Source organism: Miscanthus floridulus, chromosome 7 (assembly GCF_019320115.1).
Source record: "Miscanthus floridulus cultivar M001 chromosome 7, ASM1932011v1, whole genome shotgun sequence".
NCBI lineage: Eukaryota > Viridiplantae > Streptophyta > Magnoliopsida > Poales > Poaceae > Miscanthus > Miscanthus floridulus.
Genome location: NC_089586.1, coordinates 3,638,897 through 3,652,701, shown reverse-complemented (window position 1 = coordinate 3,652,701; position 13,805 = coordinate 3,638,897). Strand labels below are relative to the sequence as shown.

The 13,805-nt window shown below is 44.7% G+C and overlaps 2 protein-coding genes and 1 pseudogene across 2 annotated transcripts; 1 reads left to right on the top strand and 2 right to left on the bottom strand.

Annotated features, from left to right (window-relative positions):
* Positions 1 to 84: 84 nt before the first annotated feature.
* On the bottom strand, positions 85 to 3,373 carry LOC136466407 (putative vacuolar cation/proton exchanger 4). Its single transcript, XM_066464794.1, has 13 exons — positions 3,169 to 3,373; positions 3,020 to 3,082; positions 2,474 to 2,683; positions 2,298 to 2,365; positions 2,191 to 2,219; positions 1,902 to 2,098; positions 1,620 to 1,829; positions 1,386 to 1,523; positions 1,142 to 1,258; positions 1,006 to 1,059; positions 748 to 864; positions 571 to 667; positions 85 to 414 (listed from the first exon to the last, which is right to left on the bottom strand). Exons 2-13 carry the CDS (start codon positions 3,077 to 3,079, stop codon positions 407 to 409), a joined length of 1,305 nt encoding a protein of 434 aa, XP_066320891.1. The 5' UTR covers positions 3,080 to 3,082; positions 3,169 to 3,373; the 3' UTR covers positions 85 to 406.
* A 274-nt stretch (positions 3,374 to 3,647) lies between these two features.
* On the bottom strand, positions 3,648 to 6,561 carry LOC136462374 (protein REPRESSOR OF SILENCING 3-like). Its single transcript, XM_066461478.1, has 4 exons — positions 6,266 to 6,561; positions 5,842 to 6,057; positions 4,782 to 5,255; positions 3,648 to 4,678 (listed from the first exon to the last, which is right to left on the bottom strand). Exons 1-4 carry the CDS (start codon positions 6,503 to 6,505, stop codon positions 3,896 to 3,898), a joined length of 1,713 nt encoding a protein of 570 aa, XP_066317575.1. The 5' UTR covers positions 6,506 to 6,561; the 3' UTR covers positions 3,648 to 3,895.
* A 397-nt stretch (positions 6,562 to 6,958) lies between these two features.
* On the top strand, positions 6,959 to 7,142 carry LOC136468297 (U2 spliceosomal RNA; annotated as a pseudogene).
* The last annotated feature ends 6,663 nt before the right edge of the window (positions 7,143 to 13,805 follow it).

Sequence of the window (13,805 nt, the reverse complement as noted above, 5' to 3'; positions counted from 1 at the left end):
TACTTTTCAGATGAAAATGCAACAGAAAAGGACCATTGATCTGTTTCTTTTTTCTTTTTTTTTTTGAAACGGCCCATTGATCTGTTTCATGTGTCACTAAATTTATTACTGCCTGTAAATCACGATAGCTGTTCATAAAAAAAAGATTGATTCTGATTTCTACAATTTCTGCGTGTATCACAAGAACAAAACTGTTGCCTACACAAACTGGAGATTTATGTAGAACTTCCTGCATAATTTTCTGCATATCTACAACAGTGGGTGTGCTTGAATGACCTTTTCATGTGAGGAACACTGAATAGGTCAGTCAATTCTTTTTTTTTCTTAAGTGAATGCCCTTGAGGAGGTTTCTTCGGAAAACTGGAAGAGTCCCATCATCGACATCAAGGTACTAGTTCCGCAGAGGCTAAACACCTGCAGCACAGAATTCCCAATGGACATTATACAAATTCATCGTATTGTTGAGCTTTCTCACTTCAGATGTGGCATTTAATTATAGATTTAAGAAAAAGATTGAAGCGCATAGCTTGTTGTCGCAGAAATAACAATTTAGATAGGAGAGAAACCTACCATCAATATTTGGATCAGCATATACATAAAAACTGGCAGCTACTATCAGGTAGCAGAGAATTAGCATCAGCCCTTTGAAACAATTCGAAGTCCCATCCTATAATGTTAACAAGAAAAATTAAACAAACAAATCTTGCAAGAGTGGAACACTGTTCCTCAACTGTGTTTATTCAGTACCTGCAACAGAAGTGCTACAACCAGTACGGTTATCAAGAGGCTGGCGGTTTCAAACAGATGGAAATTCAAGTCCATTGGCTGGCCCATCATCCATCCTGCCACTACACTAAATGGTATCTAAAAAATCAAGATGATTAGGTCCTTTATGAGCAGCACTTGAGAACTAATAGCTAAACAATGACAGGTGAAGCACAGCCCAATCTACTTCTAAATGATTTAGACGAATGGTAGTAAGCAGCACATAGTTGAACAACCCACCACAAACATGGATATCTGTGTCGAAGACCCGATGGCGACTCCAAGGGAAAGGTCCTATGAAAGACAAATGAGAGTCTCAAAAAATTACAGTAAAAGAAGTCATTAAAGATATTAACAATGTCAAGCTACTGCTTACTAATTTGTCTTTCATTGCAAACATAACAGCACTGGCATGTTCTGCAGCATTCCCTACAATTGGAAGCAAAACAGTACTGATGAACGCAACTGGTATTTTCCAAGCCTGGGAAGCTCCCTGCAAACAGCTTGCAGTGTCAGTTCACACAAAATCTCTCCCCGACAAAACAAAGTGTTTGCTAAAAATTGTGACAGATAAAATAAGTGCCATAAAAATCATCCATCACATCAGTGAGATATAATACCTCGATTGCATCAACTAAAAAGTCAGAGAAAACTGAGATCCAAGCAGTAAAAATTGCAAGCCAAGCAATGGCTTCCCACATAGAAATTTCAGGAAACGCGTATTCGCAATCGTCGTCCCCTTGATCCCCACCTCCTCCCTGGTGGTACAAATGCAGACAAGCACCTCAGAAACTTGCAAAGGGATCAATAACAATAAAACAGTGAATTTAAGAGAACGAACTCATCCTGCTTGCCTCACTAGATTCGTCTCTGCGGCGACTGTTGGACAGCTCGAAGAAAATGAAAGCAGCATAAGCAAAAAGCATTATGCAGCTGCTGAATCTTGACAATGCCAGTGCTGACTTGCCCAAGTTAACCTCGGTGTGAGTATAGTACAGCATAGCAGGAGAGACCAGCCCCATCACAGCCATCAAGAGCAGCCCAGAGTTCAGCACTGCATCTTCCTGTCAATGCAACAACGGATCAGTATCTATCTGTACCATGTAAACCTGCGAACTGATAAGGACGACGGGCACCTTTCTGAAAATCTGCTCTGATTTGCCGCAGGTGAGCCCCCCACCAAAGAACGCACAGCCAAGAACCAGCAGCGTGTTTGACAGGATTGATCCGAGGAGAGATTGCTGAACCACCTGTAGCTTTCCGCTCCGAAGCGCATGAATCGATATGACCAGCTCGGTGGCATTGCCAAATGTAGCATTCAGGAGGCCCCCAGCTGCGATAAGAAGTGGTCACAGTCAACCAAAGTTTGCAAATGCAATGCATTTCAGTTCAGAATTCTTCAGAAGAAGAGGAACTGAATGAGACCTGTTCGGCCAGTGAAGAGTCCTAGCTGCCTGCATCAAGAAGTAAATAGTCAAACTTGACCAAGAAGATTACACCAAGTATGAAGGAAAATTATGAGAACAGATTACTCGGTAGCAAAACCCAATCGCTCAGCCAAAGGAATGATACCCAACAGGCTCAGAGGAAATACCCAGGCCTTCAGAGAAACAAAGTAACAAAATCAGTAAAAGACCAAAAAAAAACAAAAGTACAAGTATTCAAGTAGTAGTAGTAGTAGTAGAAGAAGATTTGTGTATGAAATAACCTTATTTTGGCTGAGATAATTGATCAGGATTGTAAAGAATCCACATGGTATAAGCAAATTGAGCTTAGATTTCAGCAGCACAATCTTCAGGCTTCCGAATACACCCGAGTTTGTAGAGCTTGGATTCCTTTGGAAACTTGCTCCGATATTGTGGGACAAAGGTTCTGGTGCAGCAAGATTGTTGTCCTCGAACTCATCTGCTCCATCAGCCTGTTCTATAGGAAAACCAGTGGAGATAAATCTAGTGAATAAGTGTGGAGATATACCAAGCAAAAAATTGGACTCTCTACGAGTCAATTTTTGATAAGGCCATAGCCCATAAGGGCATATATAAGGCCAATTATGCCAATAAAGAAAAAACAATTCATTATTCAGATCCATGATCTCCTGTAATTCAGAAAAATATATATGATTGATTGATGATGCAATATTGAAATTGTACTAATTGCTTATCAGGCACGTAGTGATGATGCAAGCAATAGGGCCAACACGATGATGACATGATTGTGGTCAAAGAATTTACACAGAGATACACATCATTAGAACCTGATGTGAGTTTTGACGCCCAAGCAAGAGCCTCTGGGAATCGGCACTGTCCGTAGCCATCTCCTGATCCAAAGATTGAAACCCAATTAGAACAAATATAAGATTACTTAATAATCTCTTTATTCAATGGTGAAAAACAGAATGATTACCTCTTTGAAATGCAGATCTAGAATTTAATCGGAATTAAGCTGCAGTATCACGGGGATGAATGAATGGGAGGCCGAGAGATCACGTCCATAACTAGAGGTCAGAAATGTACACGGCATTTCATCTACTCAGCTTGTGGTTGAGAGAGAGATGGTACTTTTAACGGCCCCCCGCATGATCCCGCGAGAAATTATCGCCCAGTGCAACTACCTTTACAAAGCAGCCCTTCGACCCTGTTTAATAGGACTGTCGGGGGAAAAAAGTATATCGTTTAGCTTCTAATTTCAGCTTATTTTGGACTAAAATTTTTGCTTATTTTGGCCCAATCTGTCATTTGGCCTCAAGTTTCAGCTTATTTTGGTCATAAACAGCTTATAAGCTATACCAAAAAATCCCAAACCCTTCCTACTATATAGACACACACAAAAAAAAAAAAAACCAGAAACAATGGGGTGGTGCCCAGGACACTGAATTTATGACATTAGCAGAATTATATCAATCATATCATAGAAATTTAATAATCCTCGAGTTTAGAGGTCCATCGTGTTGCAAGGAAGTTTTCACAACACGCAGAGAAATAAGAAATTTTGATTGCTCTTATACACACACACAAACCAAAAAAAAAAACGCCATTGCTATGTAATAGTCATCGTAATACGACAGCTATGGTTATGATTTTGATAGTATTGAAATGTTGATCAATGAGTTACAGCCCAGAAAACAACAGTTTTATTGCTTATTCGATGGCTTTCCCTTTCCGGCGCTGCTCTCGTTTCCCTTCTTCGCAAACCCACTTATAACTTTCTTTGCCTTTGACCATTGCTTTTGTGACTCTGTGCTTCTCATGAAAGGGCAAACTTCACTAATGGTGATCTTTGGGACCACCCGCACCTTTTGCGGCTTATTGCTCTCCTTAGGCTCACCACCAATGGCATCGCCTGTTGACTCATCTGTAGTGCCGGTAGACAGCATTCCCATGGAACTCGGCAACCTCTGCTCAGATGAGAGCTGTGTTGTAGCTTCCAAGGATTTTGAAGATCTCTCACTACCAGTAACATTTGAAAGTACTGCTGGTGCTGAATTGTTGTTCGGTAACACCTGTGATAGGCTGAAAGATGTGCTCCCCATGCCCCCTACAAGATCTCTCCAGGCTGATTTCTGAATCCATGAATAACCTTTTTTAGGTTCAGTAGAACCAATATTTTGTGCACTTTCATTTTTGGTAGAAGAACTTGCTAGAGCCATAATGCCTTGAGAACCTGTAGAGCTTTTATCTTTGGGGAGTGCTGAAGAGAACTCATATGTTCCTTTTCCTTTCAAACCCAGAGACTTTTGTTCATTTTGGCTGGCTTCTGATTTTGCAGGCAAAGTCTTGCCTGCAGTTCTAGTGTCTGAAATAACCAAAACATGTTCTCCATTCCTTTTTATAGGTTCAGATGAGGCTTCAGATTTCTGCCTCTTTTTCGGCAGGGAAGGCTCTTCAATCCTCGGACGCTTTTGTAACTGTGAGTCCTGCGTATAAATGAAATTATGATGATCATGATTATGCATATAATTGCTCATAGATTTGGAAACCATGTGCAAATTGCTCAATAAGTACTTGCAATATGCTTACCTTATTCACTTCCTGCTTTTCCATGTTCGCTCGAACTGCTGATTTATTGGACTTGCGGGGAGCAATGTTAATCACAAGGTCATCATCTAAATCTTCGTCTGAAGACTCTTCTGTTTCTTCCATTGGCAAGTCATCCAGATCCACCTCTGGAGCCTCTTCCGTTTCTTCAATTTGCATGTCATTCACAGCATCAGAGGGTTCAATGGTGTCAGTATGACCATCAAATTTCTCCACTTCACATGAATCAAGATGTTCATTTTCCTTCTCAAAAAGCTTGTTCATCACAGAATTCATAATGTTACGTTCCTTCTCATATGCAGCAGCATTAAGAACAGAAGCATATTCATTATTAGCTTCCTCAGGAGGTCCACAATGCTCCTCACAGTCACAGAAATGAATAGGATAAGAAGGAACTTCAATATGTCGGAAACTGTATTTATGCTTTCCTGTGCCTTTCAATGGCAAAGCTTTCACCTGTAAAAGCGTATAACTGATTAAAGAGAACTCACACCATTTTTTAGCATACTGAATAACCATTTAAATAGAAAATGGGTGCCCTCCGCCCGTCTTGATCTATGTATTACACAATGCAGTCATAACATTTATTCGGATTTAGGCAACTGATACTTTCTGTTACTATTTTTGTCGCAGTCCTGGTGCAAAGATCTATTCAGTATTTAAGCAACACCCACTCTATAAGTTAGACCTGCCTATATTTTCACACATTTGAAGAAGAAAAAAAGCAGTGCTAGAGAATCAGTTCACACCCTACAAAACGATACAGGTAAGATAACCTGGTGTTAATATGAAATGCAACCAAGACTGTCTGTATAATCCAAAATTTGTGCTTTTCCACTTCTTGGAAGAGTGTATAACTAGAAGCACAACTCAAAAATCAAACGCGATATAGAAAACTCCGTGCAACTGAGCAATTCAAATATCAAGCCATATTGAGGAGCATTATACAAATCAATAGTCTAACACTACTTGGATCCATGTACTGACTAAAACAACTGACACAACAGGCCAAACCTAGCACATGACGCAAACAACTGCTCACCTTCCTCAGTTTTGGGAAGTAGATGTTAATCTTCATGCCCTCCAAAGCAGCCTTGTCTAGTTTCGGCTTCTGGTTCTCTGCATTATCTTTCAGCACAGCTTCCTTTGACGCCGCTGCAGCCGCATCCTGCTCCCATTCTCGTTTAAGGCGAGTGAGGTAGTGCTCTTTTGCCTTCTCCAGCTTGAGCTTCCCTCCTTTCCATTTGCACCCATTGTACTGCACACAAAATGTCATAAGCATCAGACAGCCTCAGAGCAACAAACAGGTAGCAGACACCAAAATCTCCGACTATCTATTCTCTGCTGAACTTGTCTAATTTTTTTTCTAAAGAAAACGTGCATTCATCTGAACATAGGCGTATTAGTTACGAGGGAAGGGTATAAGAATTAGAGGCAAGAGGGTAAGAGGTAGTGGGGCTGAGTACGGTGGAGAAGAGCTTGGCGAGCGCCTTGTCGTTGGGGCAGTGGAAGTCGACGTAGGCGAAGCTGCGTCCGTTTGTGCGCACGAACTCGACGCCGGCGACGCGCCCGGCGGAGGCGAACAGGGCCTCTAGGTCGGCCGCGCCCACACTCTCCGCCAACCCACCCACGAAGATGCGCAACAAGACGCCCGCGCTATTGTCTCCTCCTACTACTCCCTCCCCGGCCGCCGCCGCCGCCGCCATGAGAAAGGGTTCTTCCTTGCGGCGGTGGCTGGAGATTCTGGAGAAGCGAAAGCGAGACTGGATGGAGATGGAAAAGGAGACGACACGAGGCTGTGAGATTCGTGCTGTGGTTGGTGTCCACGGAAGGTGGGACCCACACAAATCTGTCTGTTGGAGGCCCGAGGCCTCACGTGGGCCGTCGAGGGAGACGCATACAGTTTGTTCTCCGTGTGGGCCTACGTTTGGCCCAACTAGTAATGCGGTGGCGACTGGCGACTGGCGACCGACACGTTGGGATGGTAAATTACGAGCCCAATTAACCAAACGCAACGCATTTGCGCTGCACTAAACCGGGCTTAACCTTTTGTTTAGTCCCACCTAGGCAGTTTTTTTTTTGAACTTTCCAACTAGGCAGCTTTGAGCGAACAGAGCCGGAGAAAAGGTATAAAAATGAGACCGGCCTTGTTGCAGTTCATATCTTTCTCGGTCTTTTGACTAAGATCAAGTATCTGTTTTTATTATAGTTTAATTTAATATCTGATATATTTGGACCATGTGTCCACTTTGATATTAAATTTATTTTTATGGAAAGAGCTCGCTGTAGTGGCTTGCCACCGGAGCCTTTGCTTTGACGGAACTGCTAGCGTCCAAACGTATGATACGGGCGCTAGTGTCCTAACGCTCGCGCTAGCTACGTCTATCCACACGCTCGCCCGCACGCCTACGTGCTTCATGTGGGGGCCCACGCCGCTTCGTTTCCGACGCATGCCTCGATCTAGGCCCGCTCTTGTTTCTTGCACCTACCGCTCGCGCCCCTCCGCTCCCACACATATGCACTTGGGGCCTGTGGTATGTGGGTCCCACTACAATATTCAAAATCTACTTTTACAAAATTCAGATGAAACATTTACAACATATGTCTGAAATAGATGAAATATTTGGGACATACAGTTAAAACACCTTTACAACATGTGCAACATCTCGATCTACTTTTAAAACATCCCGTTGCAATATTTGCAACATACAAAAAAAACAGATAAAACACTTGAGATATGCGTTTGAAACACTTGCGACATACGTGTACAAAAAACAGATGAAATTGGGGATAGACACTTGCAACATATGTGTACAACTGTTGCAACATATGCAAAATCCCGATCTACTTTTACAACATCCACATGAAACACTTGTAACATCCAGACGAAACATCCAAAATACTTGAAACATACTCTTGCAACATGCTTTTTCAGCGCACAATTTTCACCTTGCTGCTTGGACGAATCACGAAACTTGACGCCGCCGCAGCGCATGGAGCTCGCTGGTGCGCCCCTAGGTGGCCTGGGGCGACACTTGCTCGGCGGCCTAGGTGAGCACCTATGCGAGGCGCGCGAGCACCCTGGGCGAGCATCTGCGCGAGCACCCCTGGGCGATCACCTCCTCGGCGGCCTGGGCCAGCACACCCTGGGCGCAGTGGATGACGGGCATGGCACGGCGGGGGACAAAGGCGCGGAGGGGATGGCGGCGGCGGCGCGTCAGAATGGCCTGGCAGGGTCAGCGACTGAGCGGTGCGCCTCGGAGGTGGTCGCGCGCTGCGTTTGGCTGGGCCAGCGGCCGAGCGCCGGAGGTGGCACTTGAGCGGATAGGAGCAAGTGAGCGGATAGGAACAAGTACGTGAACGAGCAGATTTTTTATTTAGAAATGGAGGAGCGGGAGTCTTGGGCTGGCGTCGCGTGGCCCACCAAAGGAGCGTTCGGGCGCACGCATGCCCGTTCCCAGCATTACCGATTGTTCAAGCTGGCACACCCCAACCAAATCACAATGTAAATTTTGTTGGGCGTAAATAAGGAAACCTAGGCTATTCTCTCCATCTCAAAATAAAACGAAAAACGATTTCTATAACTTTCAAAAATAAAAATAGATTTTATCGTAAATTTGGCCAACAAACTTTATATGGTAATAACATCTATGAAATCAATACTTATAGGGTAATAACCCGTCTATGACATTACATTATGAAAAAATAGATTTGCGGCATCTAGTGATACTAACCAGTGTTATAAAACAACATTTGTTGGGCCTGTGACATAGAAACCAAAAGGCTAAGCTTTTGGATGCGCTTTGTACCAATAAAAGAATGTGTTGGGCCTATGACATGGAAGCCCCAATGTTGCATTTTGGATTGAGCTTTGTGTATATTTAGAGGCCACATATACACCCCTAAAATGTTGAGAGTTCACTGGTCTGAGGCCCTACTTGATTTGGCTTATTGTTGTAGCTTTTGCTCCCAAAAAGCCTAAAAGGCAACCAAAGGGCACCTGCTAGACCAACATCTTTTGCCAAAGCCAGATTTCACGGAGTTCATTTTCCACAGCAGGGAAAGAGCTGCTGCCAACCAAAGGGCACATGCTAAACTAACAGCTTTTGCCAAAGCCAGTTTTTACGTAGTTCATTTTCCCCGGCAAGGGAAGAGCTGCTTTCACCAGCTGTAGACATGCAAAATTACCCGCATTGCCTTCGGTTACGAAGAAAACAGGTCGATCCTTCTCGACCTTTAACCTCATCTGCGCGAGAGCCTCGACCATGCTAGTGGAAGAGGCTGCGGTGCTAGGGTTTCCTGGCAGCACATCTCGTCGGCCCTGCCTCTGGCGGTTGAATGGCACCAATTTAGGCGGTAGATGCCTCCTCCTCCCGCGATGAGCTTCTCTACTCGCGCCGGCGAGCGGCCTCCAGTCGCACGAACATAGCCTCATCGTGCTCCTCCCAACGACAACGGGTGAGTGGCACTGACCTCGGCGATGCCTCCCTCCCTCCCTGCTCTGGCATTCCCTCCCTGCTCCGACGAGTGCTGGGCAGGTGCGCGTGGCTCCCTTGCCTCGGTCCTCTCCTCCCCTCCCTGCTCCCGACGAGCACCTTTGCCCCCACGTGAGCACGGGCCCTGCTCCAGGCAAGCACGACCTCCGACGTGTGGGCCATCCCCGTTAGTGTGCCAGCCTGTGTCCTATTCTCGGTGGCTAGTGGAGAAGATGAGGGAGGAGTCATAGAGAGATTGACATGTGGGGTCATGTATGACATGTGGGGCTATTGCGAGCTGCTTTTCTAAAAGCTTACAGCTAGTCAACCAAACGGCTTTAGGGCCTGGGCTTCTCTCCTGTGAGAGCTAGGAAACATGTTCCTCCATGATGCAAAACACACTGAAGTACTGAACCACCATGGAACTCTTCCTGTTATTGGTCCACACGTTTTCTTCACATTTTCCCTCGTGCACCGTCTGACACTAGGGTTTGGATAATCGCCGCCCTCCCGCGCCTTCCTTTCCCAGTGCCTACATGCTTCTGCTCCTCGACCCCTTGTAGCTACTTCATTCTTCCCCTCCCAGTGTTGCATTTCCCTTTACAGAGACAAGTTAGTGAATCTCAATCCGTGGGGTAGATGGCTGAAGGTCACATGGTGATTAGCCCTCATCATCATCATGGATCAATGTCGAGAGGGAGACGTGGATGCCATAACAACATGGTAGGAGAGGTCAATAGCTTTCGATAACTCACAACCGATGAGTCATGGCCCCATGGGTGCTTCACTCCTTACGTTCCCCTCCAACCCTCCTTCATGGTCGTCATCTTCCTCCCAACACACATCCAATCCCCTCACCTTTGAGGCTTTGACGACATTCTCATGATTCTCCTCTGTCGCTTGCCAACCCTGACCATGGTGACCATTGTGGCAACCACGCAACCGGACCTGGCCATGAAGAAGCAGTGGCAACGTTCACAACAGTGGGACCTCGATGACCTCACCCATTAATATGCTAAGTGCATAGTCGGGAGGTCGAGTACTTAGGTATGTGCATTTCTTCTCATTTCATTACCATGTTTCTTCTGATTTATATCTAGCTTAATTTAGTTATGAGTAAATTGTACTGGTGGTCCTCGAACTTGTTCCGAGTTCTCATCTAGGTCTTGGTACTTTCAAATTACGCATTCAACTCCCTATTCTTGTCTCAAGTTCTTATCCAGGTCCCAGTACTTCCAAATTGCACACTTAGGTCCCTAAAGTTGTATTATTGTTCCATTATGGTCCATCTAGCCTTGCACCACCGTCCTCACCTCCACCACACTACACATGCTAGCTTTACCCACATACCCATGTAGTGTTGCACCATGCTCGCCCAACTACCCCGCGCCTGCCTATGTTGCATTATCAGTGTGGTGTCACACCCATGTTGCCACGCTAGACCTTGCCATGACCACTTGCGCCGCCATGTCACGCTCTACACTAACCCTACTACGCTATAGGGGACGACCTTGCCATTGTCGATGGAGGTGAGGAAGGCTAAGAGAGTGGGGAGCTGAGTGCGAGGAGATGCAAGAATGTAGAGGAAGGAGTTCGGTGGTGGCCATGGTGGTGTTGAATGCGACTGCCGCAAAGTGGGGGCCGATGCCACGGTGAGGTGGAGCAGGAGAGAGTCAAGCAAAATCGAGGAGGAGGCGAAGGCTCGGTTGGGACATGCGGTATGGCAAGCATGACCAAGTGACGTAGCAGGTCCTAGGAAGCTAGGTCTGCACATCCCTCATAATAAGCTCCTACTGCACGTCCCGACCCCCGTGAGGTACACCACTGTGGGTGGACGAACGCGATGTAGTGTGCTGTGGCCACACGAGTGTGGTGGGCACATGCAACGTAGTGTGTGGGATGGGGATGGACCATGATTGTACAATAATATAAGTCTAGGAAGTTGAGTGTGTATTTTGAAAGTATAAGGACCAGGATGAGAAGTTGGAGCAAGTTTAGGGAACTGAATGTACAATTTAAAAGTACCACGACCTGAATGAGAACTCATGACAATTTAGGGAGTTGAATGTGCACTTCAAGGAGACCTCTACTTCACAATTTTTATTTTATATTGTCTATACAAATATTGTGCTTATTTGACAGTCTAGAGTAGCATAGGTACATGGATTCTCATTTCATATAAACAATTAGATTCTTACTTCAAATAATATTTTTTGAAACATTCTTTCTCATCATGTGCTAAGTTTGCAACAAAAATGACTAGCACATGTTGACATATGCTATTCATTTGAATGCACTCATCACATACTGCATATAGTGCTTTGATAGTAGCTGTAAATATTTTTGCCACTGGACTCTGTATATTTGCACAAATCTATTCCTACATTTCACTTTACTATTTGCTTGCAGTTTGTGAGAAGGATGCATTGAGTACTTACTCTTTATGGAGGTAGATAGCAATGAACTATTCGGATATATGTCCATGCTGTTTACCTGCAGATTATCAGCTTCAGTGGAAGGTCTTGGGCTAACCTTGGTAGAGTGAGACAACAAGGCTAAGACCAGAGCCATGTAGTTCTTGTGGTTGTACTGTAAGTCCTGGGTTGCCGCTTTAAGATTCAGTCCTTACGGAGGGCAGACTAGAGCACCCAAAAAGACCCAATGCTCTAGCCCCCTTCTGTCCATGTTGCTAAAAACACATTTTAATCCATAGTTGTATATATTATTAGTCAATGTTATTACAGTCAGTGATAGCAAACTAAGCCAGTCTACCCATATGCAAAACCCATAGGTAAGAAGGAATACAGGGTAGAGTGCTAGGTAAAGTCCTTAGGGGTTCATCAATTAGACACGTGCACATAAAAGGTGAATATAAAATTATTAGGTATCAAGGGTACTCATGTTACACTTGCCTTCTAAAAGCTTCCCCTCCAACTTTCCAACTCTTTTGGATCATCCTTGCTTAGTTCCACTTCTAACAATAGCATCATCCAGTACAAGCATGTTAAACAAACCTAGAAGCAGTACACCAAGCATTATAAATCAAGATATAAAGGTATCAAAACATGCAGAGCTTGCAACTACGAACGTATGAGCGCAAAAACTACTAGAAACGAAGCTACGGTTTCAAAGGTATGCAAGATCAATTGTAGAGGCTAGGAGGTTTTGAGAAATGATAGGAATGGAATAAACATGATATAGGCTAACTTGAAAGATTTACAAAGCACGTAACCCTATAGATGAATTATATATGACTATAGATTTGTGTAGAGGACACGTGGAACATATTTTGATAAGTGGTTGCACTGAGATGAATGCTTAGATTAACGAGGGACACAATTGTAGTGAATTGTGCACCGGTTAAACATGCCCGTGCGGCGGGTAGCGGCGGCTGCAACCGTCAATAGGAAGATCTCTGTTGAACTTCTATAGAGGATATTTGGTGGGATGGTGTGCAACTAGTAATCACAGAGTCACACTAGATGGCTCAATGATTCGAACACTGATTTAGTGTGGAACGTGATGGAAAACCGGCGCGTCTAGGATGTGCACATCAGCGGACAGAAGGGTTTATGATCACAAGGAGCATGATCATAGTAGCACCAACTGGAAAACCATTTTGTGGAGATGTTCTGGACTGTATGTAGTATGTTACGGCAAAAGGGCATGGTGGTTGGACCATCTGTTAGCCGGGGAACGCGAACACAAAACGGGTGGCATGGCTGATTTCTGGACAGCAGGAGTAGCATATACTACGGCCTCAATATCTAGTCCACTGTGGCATTTATGACCAATCCAACTTGCAGAGACATGTGCAAGTATATGAGGCACGTTACAGTTGAAGGGTTTGGTTATTTGACAAATGGTTGATGGGAAACATTACTGACATTCAGAGGCCCACCGCCGCTGAAATAGCAGAAACAATGAGCACGGAAACGATAATATCTCTTTCATCTTTAATCCTCTAATGAAACTGACTTGCAGGGACATGTGCAACTCCAAAAACTACATTGTGATAAAAGGGTTCAATGACCAGAGGGCTATATCACTGGGAACACGGACGGTCACTGGCAGCAGCACAGCTGCAAGGTAGTAGAGGCAGAAAGCACGAAAACGACTGTATCTCTTTCGTCTTGGGTTCTCTGGCCATGAATTTTTGGAGTGGCATGTGCAAGTATATAAGGGATACTTTAGTCAAAGGAATCATCATAACATTCAATGGATCAACAAGGAACGTTGTTGCCGTCGGCAGCAGTGCTGCTGGCCGCAAGGACAGCGACACATATCATGGGAAGATCTTTGCCCAAAACTGATAGAACGTAGATTATGATGCATGATTTTACAGTGAGGAATATGTAGATGAGATGGAAATATGGGGGAGGATCTTACATTAGGATTCATGGTAACTGCAGCGACCTTATCGGCACCCTGCATCAACGGGGGTCGGCATAGCAGTTAACCGTCATTGGGGCTGCAGTGGTTGACTTGAGGGTATGATATGATGATGTGCATCAAGATGACATCCACGCAG